At 43.0% G+C, this 19,842-nt stretch overlaps 1 protein-coding gene across 1 annotated transcript in view; it reads right to left on the bottom strand.

The window, feature by feature from the left end:
• The window catches only part of PNPLA7 (patatin like domain 7, lysophospholipase), a 733,226-nt gene that overhangs the window by 218,267 nt on the left and 495,117 nt on the right, over positions 1-19,842 (bottom strand). Inside the window, exon 22 of the mRNA XM_082263919.1 lies at positions 13,387-13,536. Coding sequence (XP_082120045.1) covers positions 13,387-13,536 — 150 coding nt within the window. The remainder of the gene's footprint in view (positions 1-13,386; positions 13,537-19,842) is intronic.

Genomic DNA, 19,842 nt, shown 5'->3' with positions numbered 1-19,842 from the left:
AGAAAGAAAGAAAATGCAGCCACCACATCGAAGGACGGCAAACTACAAGAGAATAGGAATTTGTACTTACCAGAAAAATCGTTTTTTTTTTTTTTTTGGAGTACAACCATGGGTTATATGCAGCCGCTTTTTGGTGATTGGACACTGGCAAAAACTGCAGGGACATCCATTATATGACCCCTCCCACGCCCACCAAGCATCAGTTTTGTTGCAAGCAATAGGGAGACTAAAAGGAGGGGGTCCTGTGCCCTGTACTGTACTCCAATAAAAATGGATTTTTGTAAAATCTTACCGTAAAATCCTTTTCTCTTAGCTCATCGACAGACGTAGTCCTCGGTGATACACCACCTTCGGGTTATGTTACCTCCGCAGGAGCAGGACTAGACAGGAAATTAAAAAGCTCTGGCCACACCCTAGGGGCAGTCCCAGAGGGTATTTCCTCTCTCTCTCTGCCTCAGCAAATCAGTTATGTGAAAAAGCAGTGCTTAGAGAATTTAACCCAACCCAACTCCAAAACAGAGGGGCGGGGACTACGTCTGTCGATGAGCTAAGAGAAAAGGATTTTACGGTAAGATTTTACAAAAATCCATTTTTCTCTAGCGCTCATCGACAGACGTAGTCCTCGGTGATACACCACCTTCGGGACGTCCCAGAGCAGTATCACAACTGAGGGGTGGGAAAATGGAAATCAAATCCCAATCTAGAAGGCCCAACCGGTGCCAACTAGAAGTTTACAATGCTCATCCTTAATGATGAGACTCAACAAAAAAATTTTCAAACAGAAAAAAAAAACCCTCGAGGTAGACCACCGGTCTCCTCAAATTGCGGCCTGCAAAACCTTGCGGCCAAATGAGGCATCCGCCGATGCCGTCACATCAATTTTATAGAATTTTGTAAAGGTATGTACCGACGACCAGGTGGCCGCCTTACATACCTGGACCACTGAGGCCTGATGGCGAAAGGCCCAGGAAGTACTGAGCGCTCGAGTGGAGTGCGCCCTAACAGGGAACGGAGGACTCTGACCCTTAATAGAATAAGCCTGTACCACCGTCTGTCTAATCCATTTGGCAATGGTTGCGGCAGATGCAGGCAAACCCTTTCTGGGGCCATCCGTGATCACAAAAAGTGAATCCGTCTTACGGAATGATTCCGTAGCTTTCAGGTATACCCTGATTGCCCGAACCACATCTAAGGAATGCAACGCATGTTCCCGATGATGCTTGGGCTGAGGACACAAGGAAGGTAGTACAATATCTTCATTCAGATGAAAATCTGAAACCACCTTAGGAAGAAAAGATGGCTTAGGATGAAGTACTACCTTATCCCTATGAATCACTAGGTATGGGGACTGGCATGATAATGCAGCCAGTTCTGACACCCTGCGAGCAGAAGTAATAGCCACCAAGAAGGCCACCTTCTGGGATAAAGTAAGCAAGGGAATCTCCCTGATGTTTTCAAAAGGAGGTTTCTGTAGAACCGACAAAACCAAATTAAGATCCCAGGGCGGTAAGGGCGCGCGGACTGGAGGAGCCAGGTGCCGCACCCCCTGGATGAAATTCCGCACCAAGGATTTGGTAGCTAACGGCTTCTGAAAGAAGATTGCTAATGCTGAAACTTGACCCTTGATGGTGCTCAAGGCTAGCTTCTGCTCAACCCCTTGTTGCAAAAAGGCCAATATTCGAGACACCGAATAGGTACGTGGAGGAAATCCTAAAGATTCGCACCACGCAATATAAGTCTTCCATGTGTGATAATAGACTTTGCTGGAAGTCGCTTTCCTTGCTTTAATAAGGGTAGGAATGACAGAAGTAGACAAACCTCTGTCCTTCAGCACTTGGGTCTCAATGGCCAGGCCATTAAAACCAGCGACTGTAAAGCACGAAGGTAACTTGGTCCTAGAGACCACAGACACTCCCTGAGACGAAGTTCCCACGGAACGTCTGCGACTAGCATGTCCAAGTCGGCCAGGCCGGCTTGAGGAGGCCAGCCTAGAATTTCTAGGACCACTGGCGCTGATTGGATCTGAACCAGGCGTCCCTAGAGCTATCTGGCCCCGACCATCCGAGAAAGTCTGGTCGTTTTCTGTTCCCACACATTTATCAGATACCTGATAGTTATCAGGAAGGGTGATCTTTTCTGGTTGAACCTCAGGGACCGAAGTCACCCGACTAGAGGCTACTTGGCCTATCTGGTCAACCAGATCCGATTCCTGTGAGGTATCGGGACTAATCTAAGGAAAAGGTAAAGGAAAAGATCTATTCAGGGAACGGTAACTACCGCTTCCTGTGGTACTTAAATGTTGGAAGGGAAGAATCGCACCGGTAGTAGTGGTTGATGCTCGATCTAATGTCCTGAATACCGGCGAAAACGCCCCCCCCACCCTGAAACCGGGTGGGGGCGCACCTTCAGGCTGTATACTCCTTTACTTCGGGTTTGGCTGGGTTGGTCCTCTGCTTGTCCGACCAGCCCTTCTTGAACCCTCCTGGAGGAGTCTTGCCTTTCCCGGGAGTACCAGCCGGGCGCCCTTTATGGGCGGTAAAGAAAGGTCCTCGCTTGTTGCGAGGTCCCTTAGCTTTTGCAGCCTGTGGCAAAAAAGTGCTCTTGCCCCCAGTGGCATCCTTAATGATTTCATCTAGGTTGGCCCCAAATAGACGATTCCCCTGAAAAGGGAGATTGGTCAAGGTCTTTTTGGAACCTAGGTCAGCTGACCAGCATTTTAACCACAGCACACGTCTGAGGATCACTGCTAACTTAGATGCATGCCCTAACAAGGGAGTAGTGTCCAAGGCTGCGTCACAGATAAACCGTAGCCCTTGTATGATCTGTTCTATCAAATCAGATGTCTCCTGGGGAATATCTTTTCCCCTAAGATCTTGGCGTACCATTTTCGCCCATTCCGTAAGTGTCTGGGAAACTAGACCAATAACAATTACTGGTCTAAATGCTGACCCTATCAGAGAGAAGATAGTGCGGGACTCTGCTTCCATCTTTCGATCCACCGGATCCTTAAAGGACGAAGTGTCCTCCACTGGAATAACCGTGGCTTTATTCAGCCTGGAAATAGGCGGATCCACGACTGGTGGTACCGTCCATTTCTTAATGATGGATTCCTCAAACGGATAGCGTCTAGCAATACGCTTGGAAATAGTAAAGGTACGTTTAGAATGCTCCCATTCTCCTTTAATCTGATTACCAAAACATTTAGGTACCGGAAAAGCCTTCGCCATCTTGATGGGCTTATTAGTACCGAAAGGCCTCTCTGTTTCAGTTGCCTCTGCCGGTAAAGCCTCAAGTTTTAAGGTTTCTTGCACTGCCACAACTAGTGCATCCACCAATGCTTCTTCCTGAATTATAGCAGGAGAAGAAGCGTCCTCCTCACTGTCTGAGGGGGCTTTACCTGGGATAACAGCCCTTGCAGAGGAACCTGCAACTGCCGTGACCATCTCTGAATCTGAGCCAGAGGTGTCAGATGGTATAGGGGTAGGCGGGGGTCGCTTCCTTGACCCCCGTCCCTGACAGGCCGCCTCCACCCGAGCCACCATAGACTCCAAAATTGCTGTAAATGATTCTATACTCTGTGCACCGGCGGGTCCCGAGGCCCCCTCGAGGGAAACAGGTGGGGGAATATGTGTGGCAGGGTCCATGATAACTCCAGTTACTTCCTGGATAATATAATTCAAAAGAAAAAAACTTTTTTTTTTTTTTTTTCTGACCCCCAGCGCCACAAAAAGCCCCTTAGTGTTACCTGCTAGGGATCCCTATCGATCGAGAGAGAGAGAGATAGACCCCCAGGCTCACCACTTGATGCTCAGAGTTAAACTGCAACAGCTTACAGCGCTGTCTTGACAAACAGGAAGTCTTTTGGCTGGCTGCCCAGGAAGAAGGGAGGCGGCTCCGCCCCTCTGCACGCCTTCCGGCGCCTCCCCCAAGCTCCACGAGGTGTAGGATCACCTCAAACATGGCCGCCCCCATGCTGGAGACACGAGGCTACGCCAAAATGGCGGCTCGTGCGATCCAGCAAAAAAAAATAGCGGCGGCCTGTGCTGACTAGCGGTGTGCTGCAGGGCACACAACACTCTCTCTGCATGGGGATATGGCGTGGTTGGCGGTACCGGCCCTGGCGGACCGCATGGCCGTTCGGGAGGCCTGCTAATAGCTGGAGATCTGATTTGGAAGGCAGTCTACATGTCCGTGGCTTCTGACTGGTAGGTAGCTTATACTTAACCCATAAGATTCCCAGAATGCCACAGATTACATCTTTAAAACATGTATACAATAGATTGTTAGCTCCCAAACCAAGCCTCCTGGCTTTTGGCACACATAAAATCACACTCAAAGTAGGAGGATTTGTGACATGTTATAGGATAGAAAGAACTCTTTCTTACCATACAGAGAGGGGCCCGCGTTCACCACAAAACCCGTCAGGGAAAAAGGGGGAACATACTACTCACCATACCGGAACCAGGCGGGCACCAACTCCTGACAGTACCCCTCTCCACCGGGGCGGGAGGGCTGTCGACCGATACGGACGCCGTGACTCATGGTCTTTGGCGTTTCAGCGAGACGTTTAACTCGCGGGTTCAGTCCTTTTAATGGGACTTTGTCGCGGCCGACCCAGCGCGGAGCTATGGCCTGCACGCGCTCGTAGGCTGAACTGGGGTGACCACCGGATCTCAACATCCAGCCCGTCGCCCAGTTCAGCTTTCTTGCTTGAAGATCTCACAGGAACACTGGAGAAAAAAAGCTGTCTAAAAAATCCTTTAAGAAAAAAATCTTGCCAGGACCTAAGATCCCAGCAAGGTATCTAGGTCCTTACTCCTAACTAGACAGAAAATAACTGATTTGCTGAGGCAGAGAGAGAGAGGATATACCCTCTGGGACTGCCCCTAGGGTGTGGCCAGAGCTTTTTAATTTCCTGTCTAGTCCTGCTCCTGCGGAGGTAACATAACCCGAAGGTGGTGTATCACCGAGGACTACGTCTGTCGATGAGCGCTAGAGAAAAGGTTTTTACTGGTAAGTCATAAATCCTATTTTCTAAATCACACAGCATGGGACACAGCATCTAGGGGACCTTTCGCATTGGCTTTTTGATCAAGTCAGCCTGTCAGTGTTTAGGGTGGACCTGATCAGAAGTTCCATGTAAGTCTATAGGCAGGTGAATGAAAATGCATGCGTGTCCTTTTACATCTGCCTAACTCAAAGTCCATCCAGGTCTAGAAAAAAAAAAAAAAAACTTGTCTTTTTCTGTTTTTCCTGGCCTAAACACGACAGATCAGAGGTAGCCTTATGTAAACAGACAAGTTTGTTTACATCCAACAGCCCATAGATCCAACAGGGGTCTTCAAACGTATGCTGTGAAAATGCAAAAAAAAAAAAAAAAACAGATGGGCACAGATAGTCACAACAAACGCTAAAGGCCCATGTAACAAATGGGTCAAGAAAAAGGGCTTGACAGAGCTCACCAAGCAACTTGCAGCACCTTTTTCCCAGAACTGGCATCAAAGGAGGCCTGAACATTCACCTGGTAAGTCTTCAATGCGTGAACAGAAGACCAGAAGAAAAAATTGCAAATCTGAAAAACTGATGCGTCATTCTGAAAAGCTTATAAAGCACTTAGAGATCTGGTAAAGTGCACAGAAAAAGGAAGACAGGAACCCCATTCTTTGGACCAAAGGCTCAAATGAAAACATGTCTAATCCACAAACAAAAAGAAGAAAAAAAACGGAGAAAAAAAAAAGAATAATCCACCCCACGATTGTGGAGCATGAAGTGGAGGGCACCTGATGAACCTTTTGTAAAAGACAAAGAAGGAATCCGATTTCCAAAACAAGCCTGTGGCTGAGAATTATGCTGGCTATACACTAAAAAAAAAAAAAAAATTGGCTGAAATTCAGTCATTTGGACAGTTAGTTCGTTTTTTGGCCAGTTAATGGGCACAAATCGGTAATCGGTTGTGACGTTTTTGAGAAAAAAAAAAAGAAACGAAGGATAAGTTTGGAAATTTTCTGCCGAACGAAAGATAAATTGAAAGGTTAAAGTGTTTCTCCTCCAAACTGTTTGCACTAGGTATATGTGAAAAAATGTCAGGGTGCCAGGAAACCAGACCACACGAAGATGCAAGTAAAATAAATGATTTATTTATGCAACAATAATAATCCCACACAGCAAGCCAGAAGAGCAAAATCAAGAACAGACGGGGTCAAGTTCGGAAGCGGGTAGTTGTCCCAGCCTGGATCGAGTCCAGAAACAGGTAGTCATCCAAGCCTAGATAGAGTCCAGAAGCGGGTAGTCTGCCGAAGCCGGGTCGGGTCGTCTGCTGATGCGGAATCCAGAGCCAGGAATGTAGTCAGCCAAGCCAAGTCATGCATGGAGAAACCACAGAGACCAGAGGACTGCTAGCAGCGATGCACCTTGGAGCACAAACACAAGGGCAAGGTCTGAATGCCATCAGGTGATATATATATATATATAATCAGGTGTGCAACATCATCACTGAGCGACGCCCAGGCAGCAGACAAGTGATGATGCAAACAGAGTTTATAAGAGACAGCAGTCTGCACATGTCCAAGATGGCGGCCAACAGGAAGTCAAGGTAAGACCTTGACAAAAAACTAATAAAAAAAGGGATTCATTTATGTCCATTGAACGATTTATCAGTCAATACGTGATGGGCACTATCGTTTGCTCTCATTGCCGAGTGTTCTTTTATTGAAATTGAGTTTGAACAATTTTTCGTATGGTGTATGGCTAGCTTTAGACTCTCATAGCATGTACCGCATTGAGACAGTTATGAGAAATTACCTTGGGATGTTTTGGGGCAGATATAAGGAGGAAAGGACAATGAATGTCCTGGTTGAAGTGCAAGGAAGAAAACAACCTTTGGGAGAAAAGGGGCTTTAGAACAATTTTGTTCATGTCTAACACCAGGAAAAGCTCTTTATGCACACTTTACTAAGAACCCTAAGCAAAACACTGAGGCTTGCTGGGGAGCCAGAAAGGTTATGCAAGTGATATCCCTGCAGCTTTTTTTGCCAGTGCCCAAACCCTTGAAGGTGGTTTTAGGTGAAGATAAAGATTCTGTGTACTGTATGAATAAGAATTTTTTTCTTTGGTTTTATCATGCTTTAAAGAACCCAGGACCTCCACCAGTACAGATCTGCATTGTACGGCAATAATCTGTATGTGTTTGGCCATCCAAAGAGGGAAGAAGAAATTGCAATGTTATGTCAGTTGATTCTAAAGCTGACCATAAGAGAACCATTAGGTGTTTCTGCAAAATCCACGATCTATCAATGTCTTGAAGGCCTGCTTTTCTACTAAACAAAAGTATTCTAGTTGCTCAAGTGTTCCTGTTTAGAACAACGGTAAGAGCCACACAAAAAGGGTACTGATACAACAGCATTCACGTATTCACGTAAGATTTTCTAAAGGTTCTGTTCCTCAGAAACACTTATCTGGGATCGTTGCGTACTGCCAGCAAGACATTGGATGGAAGCCTGATTGGCCAGATCAGAAGACTGGCTTATAATGTCCACAGGGACATTAAATGTCTTTATTAGGTTGATAATTTAGTGCCACCTCTCCCCTTTCTACACCTCACCGTGTGTTACCGCAGGCTCCAAGATCCTACATTCCGCAGTCAAGAAAATTCTCTTGCATTAGATGCCAAATCCTATCCGTTGCTCGCCAGCAACATTATATTATGTGCTGGAGCTCAGAGGGGATTGAAGCCCGAAAACAAACAAATGCTTTGCCACTAAAGAAATTAGACAATAAAGATTTTATGTTTTGTGTGACCGCTGGGATAAGGCCGATTTCTAGAGCGTGATTTCTGAGGAGTCTGCTTTTGGCACTCTCACGTGTTACCTGGGAGGGGGGCTAGTCTTAATTTTTACAACAGTCAGAAAGTGTCTCAGATGTTATGCTTAAATTGTGTACGCTGGGCAGGAAGACTGAAGGTGAAGGAACCTGCTGATCAGAAGAGGGCTTGAAGCTGGTCCGAGACATAATGAGAATATCAAAAGTCAGCAGGGAAATAGTATGAAGTTTATTATAGTGCTGAATTATTTAGCAGATTGTCAGTCATGAACCTACCTGAATTCTCAATAAGACAAGATACAACGAGCCTAGAGCTGGGGTTCTTGCTACAATATTGCGCTTCGTGTTTACTAAACTTGCTTGAAGTTTATAATATGTAAAAAGAACAGATACAATTTTAGAGTTCAGCAATCCTAGCTCTAAGAGCCCATTCAGACTAGCGTGACACGACTTTGGGGGGCGACCTGTGAAGTCGTGTGCACCGCGACTTCACATAATGGAAGTCTATGCAAGTCGCCTCCAGGTCGCCCCAAAGTAGTACAGGACCCTTTTTCTAAGTCGGAGCGACTTGTGTCGCTCCTATTAGAACGGGTCCTGTGATAATCAATGGACCGTGACCGAGCGCGACTTGTCAGGCTGACAAGTCGCCTGACAAGTCGCACTAATGTGAATGGACTCTAAGAATCTATAAAGGGCTTACGTAAAAAGGGACAATAAATGGTACACAGTTGGTGAGGTTGAATAAAGACACCGGTCCATTCAGTTCAACCTGAGAGTGTGTATGTGACTATTGTTTTCCATATCCCTGTATATTGTGTATGCTAAGAAACACATGCAAACGTTTTTGTTAACTATTCTACATCCATACCGGCCTAATAGCAAGGAACCACTTACACAGTTTAAAACAGAACTAAACACTTCTATCTTTTTCAGTTATGGAAGCTGCCATCTTGGCCTCTGTTTTATTTTCAACTGCCGTGGTGCTGCACATGTGATCAGTTATGACACCAAACAGTGGATGGTTTGACCGTTTCTTTGGGAGCACAAGGAAATGTGACAATTTTTGACACTGTTATATCAATGGGCTCATTATTTCTGTATATATTGCATGCCCTTAAATAAAGAATTAAAAAAAAAATCAATGGGCTCAGGTCTGCTTTAAGATTGAACAGTTTTTCGTCCAACTTCATTCCGTGGCCACTTGTCTTCTTTAGAGACCTTAGTTTAAAAAGTTTCCTCCCAATGCTAGAGACACCATGCAAGGATTTGTATAGCCCTATCTTATCCTGTCTTAAAGCAGAGTTCCAGCCATTTACTCACCTGTCCAACGGTCCAGCGATGCGGCCGCCGGAAGCCTCGATCCTCTCCCTCGGCGCCGGCATCACTGCTGTGGGCACCCGGCTGTTACAGTTTGCGGCTTCACAGCCGGGTACCCACTGCGCATGCGCGAGTCGCGCTGCGCGCCGTGATTGGCCGGCAATCTTCTGGGACCTCTGACGTGTCCCAGAAGATTGCAGGGAGGGAGGGGGAGAGGAGAACTTCCGCTCAGGGCGCCGCGGCGCTCCGAGCGGAAGTGGGAGCGGGTACCTGTCAAAACTAGGTACCCGCTCCCCCCCCCAAAAAATGACATGCCAAATGTGGCATGTCGGGGGGTCAGGACTCCCTAAAGCGGAAGTTCCACTTTTGGGTGGAACTCCGCTTTAAGTGTCGCTTCTCCGGGGAGTTGTTGTTTAAGGTATGTGTACATTTTGTTACTATGAGTCAAACCAAAATTCATAATTGAATAAAAAAAAAATATATATATATACATATATATATAATTATATAGTTATACTGTGTGTGTGTGTATATATATATATATATAATATACACACACACGGTATATAACCTTTTTAGTCAGCTAAATATAAACATGAATAATGACTAGAAATAGTTCACATTTACTACTTGCATTGTGGCACTCAATGCTACTCTGCTCTACTTCTGTCAAGGTATGTATTTTTTTTAACATGAACAGCCCCTGAAATATGATCACCTGCTAATTATGTCTATTCACAACACATACATCTATCTATCATACATACATCTATGAGAGAAGGGAACTGCCCCACTTCTGTTAGAGAGACTTTCAGTTAGGCAGTTATTCGGTGTGATTTTCAATTAGGCAGTTATTCGATGTAAGGAGGCAATGTTGGGCTTTCCTTTTAAACAGCCCAGTGTATTTGCAAACAATCTATCATGGAATCAGCTTGTATTAAGCTTTTATTTTAAAATAGGTAATTCACCCACTCTTAGGTAATCCGTTTTTCACTCCTGGCCTGGAATCACTTGGAGCATTTCAGTGGTGGATCTCACATAAGTTTTATTATATATATGTATTTGTTTAATAATAGACATGACATATATAGTTGGGCTGAAATTAGAGAAAAATGTACAGCTACTAAGTGCCAGTTCACACTATAGAGATGTAAGACATCGCATGTGATTTGCAGAGCAAAGTCTGTGCGATGCGAATTCAGCCATACAGATTTTGTATGGCTGAATTTGCATCGCCTTCGGACCAAAGGAGCGCAGGACCCTTTTTTTGGTCCGCACCCGTAATCGGATCGCATGGGTGTTCACGTGTTCACACCTATGCGATCCGATTCCTGTCCGAATTGACAGTTAGCACTGCGATATGCGAACTAATCTGGGTATCGTTAACATTGTATTTACAGTCTCAGTTGTTCGCATAAGGCAATGTGAACTGCATGAGAGTCGGGTGCGATGTGGGAACCCGCAGTGGATTCACAGGGTTCCCGCATAGCACCAATGGGAACTGGCACTCACACAGTACATGCTGATCCAACACTGGCTTACTTCTTTACCTTCAAGTAAAGACTTTACTGCTTAGCTAGTGACTTTTGAACATATCTGTCACCACACACCTCTTGCTTCTAAACTGGTTACTATACTATATTTACAACTCAACACTTTAACCAGGTTTAAAGTGAGTGATCTCAACGGTAGAGTGATCTCAACGGTAACAAGACCACCGAGGACTGGCGACAAGTTTGGTCTATCATCTCTACTCACTCTGTTAAAGTAATTGTGACTGAAAGACTGAAACCGCATTCAAACTATTTACTTGGTGGTATATGGTTCCAACCAGACTAGCACACCCTCATCCTGATCATTCTAATCAATGCTTTTGGGTGTTTCACACCTGTTGGACCTTTCTTGTGTTAAGCAGGTCATACATTATACAATTTTCTTTTTCAATTTCCTTTAGATTTACGTTCAACTATGTAGTGCAAGGGCCTGCCTGATTGCACACAAATTGAAAGTGTTTAGGTTTGACCTCATATTATATGTTTTTTTCAAATCTAAAGGAAAATTGTAAAAGAAAGTTGTATAATGTTTGGCCAGCCTTTGGCAGATTTTGTCTAAAGTGTTCAAACTTCTATAAACCCTATTTAAATGTCAAAACTCTAAGGACCTTTGGATTGGGCTTCTTCACCTGAACCCTCCCTCTCTCAACAAATCTCAATTTCATTTAGCAACCTTTATCTTTTTAGCGGAAAACAATTTCTAAGGCATTAAAAAGACAATTTGCATACTTTATGGGTGTTAAGAAATGCAGGTACTCATTCATTATCAATTATAATCTAACAGGTATACATATGGGTACCAACCAAAATTTCTTAAAAGTGTGGTTCTGTGAATTCAACATGCTCATAGTTCAAGTCCACCTGAAAGTTGCACCTCATTATAAATACTAATACAAGGAGACACATACTGGAGCCTCCGGGACCTGCTTCTGCCCCACCTCCCCCATTTTCGTCCCTTGTCTCTTTTCTCCTCTTCTCCTATTCTGAACTTTTCTTCTTCCCTTTTCGTTTCCATTTTCTTATTCACTTACAGGAAGCATACAGAAGATTTAATACTCTTCCAATCACAGTTATCAGCTATGTAGCTCTGTTGTACTTAGTACCAGTGTACAAAGTCCTCTACAAATTCTTCTCTCCTTTTTTTATTCCAAACCTACTGTTGATGGCAATATTATGTACCCCCTGTACTATATTAAAAACTTTTTTCAATTAAAAAAATACTGAAAAAAGGCTTTCAAAAGAGTAATGAAAAAAAAATCAGGTTTATAAACCCAAAAAGAGAACAAAAAAATAACCTCTACAGTTTACATTTAGGGTCCATTGTTGCCTATGCATCAATGTGCAAGTTACAGCAACACACATAACACATCTTACATGCATTAGTAAGTTGCAGGATAACCTATTTTTATTTGCACTCCAACATGCTAGAGGGACGCACATGTATCTTAGCGCAATGGCCTGTCACAAAAATGGTGCATATCTATTTTTGTCTTGGTGCCCTGTCAGCCCAGTCAAATGAGCGTACCACAGTTGAAAGTTACAAATAGTGTCCAGCGAAGTACATATCCTGGATTCTGACTGGGCCTAACACAAAAAAAGCCTCAACATTTTTCCAGCTAGGTTATAATCTTTGGTACAAGGGCAAAACTGTTTACCTATAAAGGCAACTATTCTGTGGCATGGATAGAGAAAGCCAGTAAATTAAATTTAAAAGGATCTTGTGACATCAAAGTACTCTGTGAAAACAGTGAAGTCTCTAGTAACTAGAGAGTCGTTCAGCTGTAAATGATGCAGCTCAAAAAAATATCTACTTTCACCTTGTGGGGATGGCAGGTACACAAATAAGAGCTCAGTCAAACCTTTAAGTTGTTTACCCTTTCTCCGCTTTCATGATTTGTCTCCATTTGTACCCTGGCCCAGCGGTCAATAAAGACTGATAAAATCGTAACTTCCTAACTCCAGTCAAAGCTATCCAGTACTGGATAGAGTGAGGGAAATGGAATCTGTCAGGTTTGTATTGCTGTCTGTTAATCTATTTGGGGAAATCTCTCCTTAATTACTGCCCTGGTGTCACTGGGTTACACAGGGTGGCATTTCTGGAAGGGGGCCTCAAACAGCAATAAGAACCCAGCAGAGGTTCTAATCATTTCCTCACACTACTAAAAAGGTGGGCGTTAAGCTTTCAGGAGACACTTTAAAAAAAAACAATTATATTACTAAAATATATATATATATATATATATATATATATATATATATATATATATATATATATATATATATAAGGGTGCATGGTAAGAATTTATTCTTGTATTGTTTGAAGGGAAAAAGTGAAAGAGGAAATGACACTTAAGCTAGCCATACATGTGGAAATTTGGTCATGTACTTTGAATTTTGATACAATTTCTTACCTAAATAGAAAAAGAATGGAATAAATCATCCCTATTTCAATCCATAAAATTGATCAAAGTGGTGTTAGGTTCCCTCTGTTATTTTAAATACCGTACTTTTAATCTGTCAGTTATCAAAAGCTAGTTAAAAGTGGTTGACACTGAATAAAAACTGCTTTGTGTATGGTCAGAATAGGAGTGTGCTAAAAATATACTGGTTATAGGAGGGTAGCAGTAATCTACATTTCCCCCGTAGGGTGAGAAGTTCATTATCTGCGTCTGCTAGACAGGTGAGAAAAAACACTCACCCACTGCATTCAGGGCATGTTTTAACTCCAATGTGAAGGCCGTGAGTGGTACATCCTCTGATACTGGCAGGATGGCTACTGTTGAGAGGTTGCTGGCTGGATTCCCAGAGTCCCACTTGTTGCCAGTGGTATGAAGCCCCAGACCATGACCTGTGGATAAAAGAAGTAGGAAAATAGTGAAGCAACAGGTTAAGGTACTGTCAGGGGATATGTACATGTGTTGCCACTGCAAGTTGAGATTTGCATATTAATTAATTTACCTGAAACTCTGGATCTATTGATCTTTTTGGCATGATGGGAACTTTTGCAACTACATTATGTCACTACTTATCTGTTTGAGCTGCCTTGTTAATTGCAGGCTTAAAATAAATGTGTATCTAAAAACCAAAGACCAAAAATATAATATATATTGCAGCTTACCAGTCCTTCGATGTGGCGCTTACATTAGTTTTCTTTCATCTAGCATTTTTTTCATCTAGTGATGTGCCAGTAACACACTTTTGGGTTGATTTACTAAAACTGGAGTGTGCAAAATCTGGTGGAACTGTGCATAGCAGCCAATCAACTTCTAACTTTAATTTGTTTAAATAAGCTTTTACAATTTACAAAAAAAAAAAAAGAAACCTGGAAGTTGATTGGTTTCCATGCAGAGCTGCATCAGATTTTGAACTGTCCAGTTTTAGCAAATTAACCCCTTTGTGTCCTAGGGCAACAATGCCCACTCATTGTACTGTATCTATGCAGGTGCAGCATTGTTTCTCTAGGTTGCTTTCCTGATTTGGACTATAAACATCACCTCCTGTCCATTATATGGAGAGACGTTTTTTAATTCACAAAGTTAGCTTGGAAACTGATAATACTAGTTGAGATTTAAGTTTTTTGCACAGAAAGTTAGAAGACCACTCAGTTTTCTGGTAAGATTAACAGAAATGTTTCTGTACTTGAAGAAAAAGTACTTAACCTGGAAACAGAAAACAAATGCAGTCACCACTTCCAAGGACTTGCAAGCTACAATATATTACATTTTTGTTCTTGGCTTTAGATATTCTTTAATGTACCAACAGAGTTAATATATCTACACATATACAAGCACAAACAAAAACATCTAATTCCTTATTGAGGCTGCCATTGCAGACAGCCCAGTGAACAGCATTTTAGGTCCTTTAGTATTGAAAGACAAAACATTTTTCCTTTTTTTTGGACAGAGTATTGTGGAGTTAGAACCTTTGTCTGTAATTTTTTTTTCTTTCTTTTTTCTCAACACTTTATATCCGAGTGACAATACTAATTAAAACTACAAAAATAAAAATGTGATGAGTTTCAACATGGTCTAAAAAATAAAAATATTGGGATTTAGATACACTTTATGTGAACCTGTCATAAAGCACAACATTTCTGAGAAGACTCAGATGAAACCATTTTGTGATTTGTGAGCTGCATACTAGTTTATATGGATAAGCCTGAAAAAAAATCAACAAAGGCTTCACATTAGGGGCCTTTAAAATCGATTTTTGGTATTAATACATTTTTTATAAATCACAAAACAATAGCTAAACACAGCAAAAGACCTGGCATTGGCCAAGAATTCAACTACAGACATGGAGCTTTACATCCCAAAGTCATGTTAATAATAATATATTATTGGTGCCAAGTCATTGTCATCCTGGTACCAAAGAGCCTGAGACAATGTTTACCTATGGCAATAGCAGTAGCAATGCCAGAGTGGAGCAATGCTTTAGGCTTCCGTTGTTCTATCCTTTCTGACAGAGGGCAGGTAGCTGTGATGCTTGGTGTATGAATTATGACTGCTTGTCTTGTGATTAGCTATCTATTCTTGCAAAGAAAATTCACAGATTGCCATTGTATTTATGACAGATTATACAAAAGGCATTATAATCCCTCAGAAAGGATACAATAAAACTACAGTGCTCTTCTATTTTAGAGGAAATACGTTTGTGATGTTTGAGCAATAGAGGCATACAATGCTTAACAAGACACTAAACTCTGGTTTAACCACTAGCCGACTGCCTAACGACGATTTACGTCAGCAGTCAGCCCCTCACAGGCAAAGTGACGTAGGTCTACGTCGCTAGCCTGTGAGGCTCTAGGGAGCGAGCGCGCGCCCCTGGAGGCCCGCTCCCGCTCGCTCACGGACCCGATTGTCCGTTACAGCGGGAGAAAGGCAGGCGACTAATGTAAACACAGCCGCCTGTCATTCTCCCCTGTGTAAGAATTGAGATCATACGGTTCTGCTATGTAGGACCGTTGATCTCTGTTCCTACACCTCAAGCCACATCCAATCACAGTTAGAAGCAAGCCCCTAGGGACACTTAACCCCTCCTTCTCAAATAAAGTTAACTCCTTCCCGGCCAGTTTCATTTTTACAGTAACAGTGCATATGTATAGCACTGATTACTGTAGTAATGTCACTGGTAACCCCAAAAGTGTCAAAAATGTCAGTCAAGGGTCCGATTTGTCCGCCGCAATCCCACAAAAATAAAATAGATCGCCGCCATTACTCGTTAAAAAAAAAAACAACAAAAATGACAAATCTTTCCCTTAGTAAACGCAATAACTTTTGCGCAAACCAATCAAAATACGCTTTTTGCGATTTTTTTTTACTAAACATATGTAGCATAAAACAAATTGGCCAAAAATTTAAAAAAATTTTGATTTTTACATTTTTTTGGGGGAAATTTCATATAAAAAAATGTAAAAAATATTGTTATTTTTGCAAAATTGACGCACTTTTTTTGTTTATAGCGCATGATCAAAAAATCGCACAGGTGATCAAATACCACCACAAGAAAGCTCTGTTTGTGGGAAAAAAAGGACGTCAAATTAGTTTAGGTACAGCATCGCACGACCGCGCAATTGTCCCTTAAAGTAACGTAGTGCCGAATCGCAAAATAGGCCCTGGTCAGGAAGGGGGTAAAATCTTCTGGGGCTTAAGTGGTTAAAAAAAAAAAAAAAAACACTCATGAAAAAGAATACAGGGCCATTAATATATGGGTGTGGATTTTTTTTAAGAATATTGTTTAGTGTCACATTTAAGGCTGAACTCCAGATACTGATGCTTGTCAGGGTTGAAACATCCCCCCCCCCCCCCCCACCCACCCACCTTCTGCCCCATGTGGCAGTGTGCCATCAGCTTATCACCAAACATGAGAGCACTGTCACTTAAGTCACAAGTTCCCAATACCTGGAAGTGCCAGGTATTTTTCCTCCCTCCCAGTGGCTGAACAGGGAGGCTGGGAAGCTGCTGCAGTGACCAGGCATTAAAGTGGATAAAAAGATTTGCTGTTACATACTGTGAGCAGACAGTATTTTTATTGCAGAAGCAACATGAAATATCTCTTCTGCAATGAAAACACCTACTTGCCTGCTCACAGCGATCCCCAGAACGTAAACTGAGCAGCGTAAGTGCAGTTTAGCTTATAGCGGCTGGCCCAATCCCTGTGCTCCAGAATGGCTAGCTCCTGTGCAGGAGTGACGTCATCCCACGTTGGCCAAAGAAGATGGCCGAAAACCAGTACATAGGAGAACATGCTAGCACCAGCAAAGAACTGTTGAAAAGTGAACCTTTTTTTTTTGCCATGCATGGGCAAAGCTGTCAGTTAGGCTTAGAGACCAGTAGCTATAGCAGGAGAGAGGCTCCCACCGATCATATGGATAAATACATACGCAGGTCACCCTGGCAGATGACATGGGCTCACCCGAAGAGCAGGATCTAAGCACTAACTGGTATTCACCAGAGCTTGACGGTGCAGATTGTTTTGCTGCGTGTTAGTACCGGATAGCCCCACCAGAAGGTATAGAAGATATAGTAGGTAGGGATTAATAGGTGTAATCAGTACACAAGACAAAGGTTGGTAACAAGTGTTTGTTGGTTGGGATTAAAGCCCCGTACACACGTACCGATGGTCGGCTTACAAATGTTCCTCTTTTCTCCCCGGGATGTCGGTGTCTGCTGAAAAGTGCAAAGACAGCACAAGGACAGCACAAGAATTTTGTCCGCCGACTGCAGAAGTGATGTCATGTAATGGTTAACTTTCCCTGTGTTTTCTATTTTCTGAGCATGCCCAGTCTTGCAAATCTGCGGTCTGTCGGCCGAATTGTGTACTGACAGGCGAACAATCGTCCGTTCTGGTGTCGGCATACAAATATTTTCATGTTTGCACGAAAGACTTTTGTCCGCGGATTGTGCGCAGACATCTGTCGGAGGCACCATACTAACACGCGTACAATCGGCAGATCCTTCGTCCACCGACGTTTGTATGCCGACGATCGGTACGTGTGTACGGGCCTTAAGCAGAAGTGTAGTTGAGGAACAAGCCAAAAGTTGGTAACGAGTGGTAGGGAAGGTGAGGGCAGATGCAGGTTGCAATCAAGCAAGATATTTGCTGGAGAGAGCACAACATTCTAGCAAAAAACAGAAAGTGCAGGGACAAGGCTTAAATCAGGAAAATCATGGGAGGAGCAAAGAATAAGAGATCAGAAAGGGAGCTACCTAGCATCTTTAGGTGGCTCATCAAGAAAAGTCACTGTTGGACGCAGCAGAGGTCGTGGGTTCAGATCTCAGTCCTGTCAAAAGCACAGGTTCATATTTAACCACTCGCCGACTGCGGCCCGACTATACATACGGTGGCGGTCAGCCCCTCCCAGGCAAAGTGATGTACCGGTGCGTCACTAGCCTGGGAGCGAATAGGGGGCGAGCGCGCGCCGCCGGAGGCGCGCTACTGCAACCGCTCGTACCCGACGAAGCCGGCACATGTGACCGGCGGACCCGATGTCCGCCGGTCACTCGCGATCGTCGGGTAGAGAGGGAGAAAGGCAGGTGGCTAGTGTAAACAAAGCCGCCTGTCATTCTCCCCTGTGTAAAAGCACAGATCACTCGGTCCTGCTATGTAGGAGCGTTGATCTGTGCTGTTACACCACAAGCCACATCCAATGACAGTTAGAAACACGCCCCTAGGGACACACTTAACCCCTCCCTCTCCAATAAAGTTAACCCCTTCCCTCCCAGTGTCATTTTTACAGTAACAGTGGATATGTATAGCACTGATTACTGTAGTAATGTCACTGGTACCCCCAAAAGTGTCAAAAATGTCAGTCAAGGGTCCGATCTGTCCGCCGCAATCCCGCAAAAAAAAAAAAAAAAAATCGCAGATCGCCGCCATTACGCGTTAAAAAAAAAAACACAACAAAAATGACAAAAATCTTTCCCTTAGTTAGTAAACGCAATAACTTTTGCGCAAACCAATCAAAATATGCTTATTGTGATTTTTTTTACCAAACATAGGTAGCAGAAAACAAATTGGCCAAAAATTTTAAAAAATTTAGATTTTTACATTTTTTTGGGGGGAATTTCGTATAAAAAAAATGTGAAAAATATTATTTTTGCAAAATTGTCGCTCTTTTTTTGTTTATAGCACATGATCAAAAAATCGCACAGGTGATCAAATACCACCAAAAGAAAGCTCTGTTTGTGGGGAAAAAAAAGGACGTCAAATTAGTTTGGGCACAGCGTCGCACGACCGCACAATTGTCCGTTAAAGTCACACAGCGCCGAATCGCAAAATACCCCCTGGTCAGGAAGGGGGTAAAATCTTCCGGGGCTTAAGTGGTTAAGAACTATAGCCAAAACCTTTTTTTTTCACTCTGCCCCATTGTGAAGATTAGGAAATAAGAGGAAATCTCTCCAAAGTCAAAGGAATATTTCCACTCTTATTTGATACCTTAACAGGCGCCATTAGGTGATTTCTCTCTATTCCTGTTCCGGCGATACCTCAAAAAAGTTGACTTTTCCCCCACCATCAGTCCTGGTGACATTGAACACCAAGATATTCAGTGAGTGTGAAACTACCCAACATGGGCACAGACAGCAATAAGAAATAGAAGCACTCCTTATATTAAAAGAAGATGGTGTTAATAGCAGATACTTGCAAATCTATGTGGAAGCCATACTGCCTTCATCAAGACCCCTCTGCAAAGTATGGTCCCTAAAGCTGGCAATATACTGGTGTTTTTTTCCTACAAAAATTAATACAAAGAATCTTGTCAGTACATTTGATAAAGCCATCAGAGGCTGGATAAATGTTGCTCAAAAGAACTTCAAAATGTTGTTTGCTTTTATTGATTTTGGAATAAAATGGAATTTCCCAAACAAAAACTAAATTCAGTGAATTCTTCCAGGATATTTTCTCGTTACAGAAAAGTTTTCTACCCTGTTCCTTCTCTCTTTTTCGTCACTATGGTCAAAACGCATTCATGAAAAATGCACAAATGCCCAACTCCGGATGTTGCGCATAAAAGTATGAATGGGGCCTAAGAAAATCGAACTGAAAATTCTGTTGAATATTGAAATTAAAGTTTGTGAACGAAATGCTTCTGGTGTTCAGCAGGCTTTACTCTAGATTATAAAGCCTTGTTTTTTTTTTTTTTAAATAACAAACA

The sequence above is a fragment of the Pelophylax lessonae genome (assembly GCF_965119305.1).
Source record: "Pelophylax lessonae genome assembly, chromosome: 7".
NCBI lineage: Eukaryota > Metazoa > Chordata > Amphibia > Anura > Ranidae > Pelophylax > Pelophylax lessonae.
Note: the sequence above shows the minus strand (reverse complement) of the source record. Positions and strands in the feature narration are given on the sequence as shown.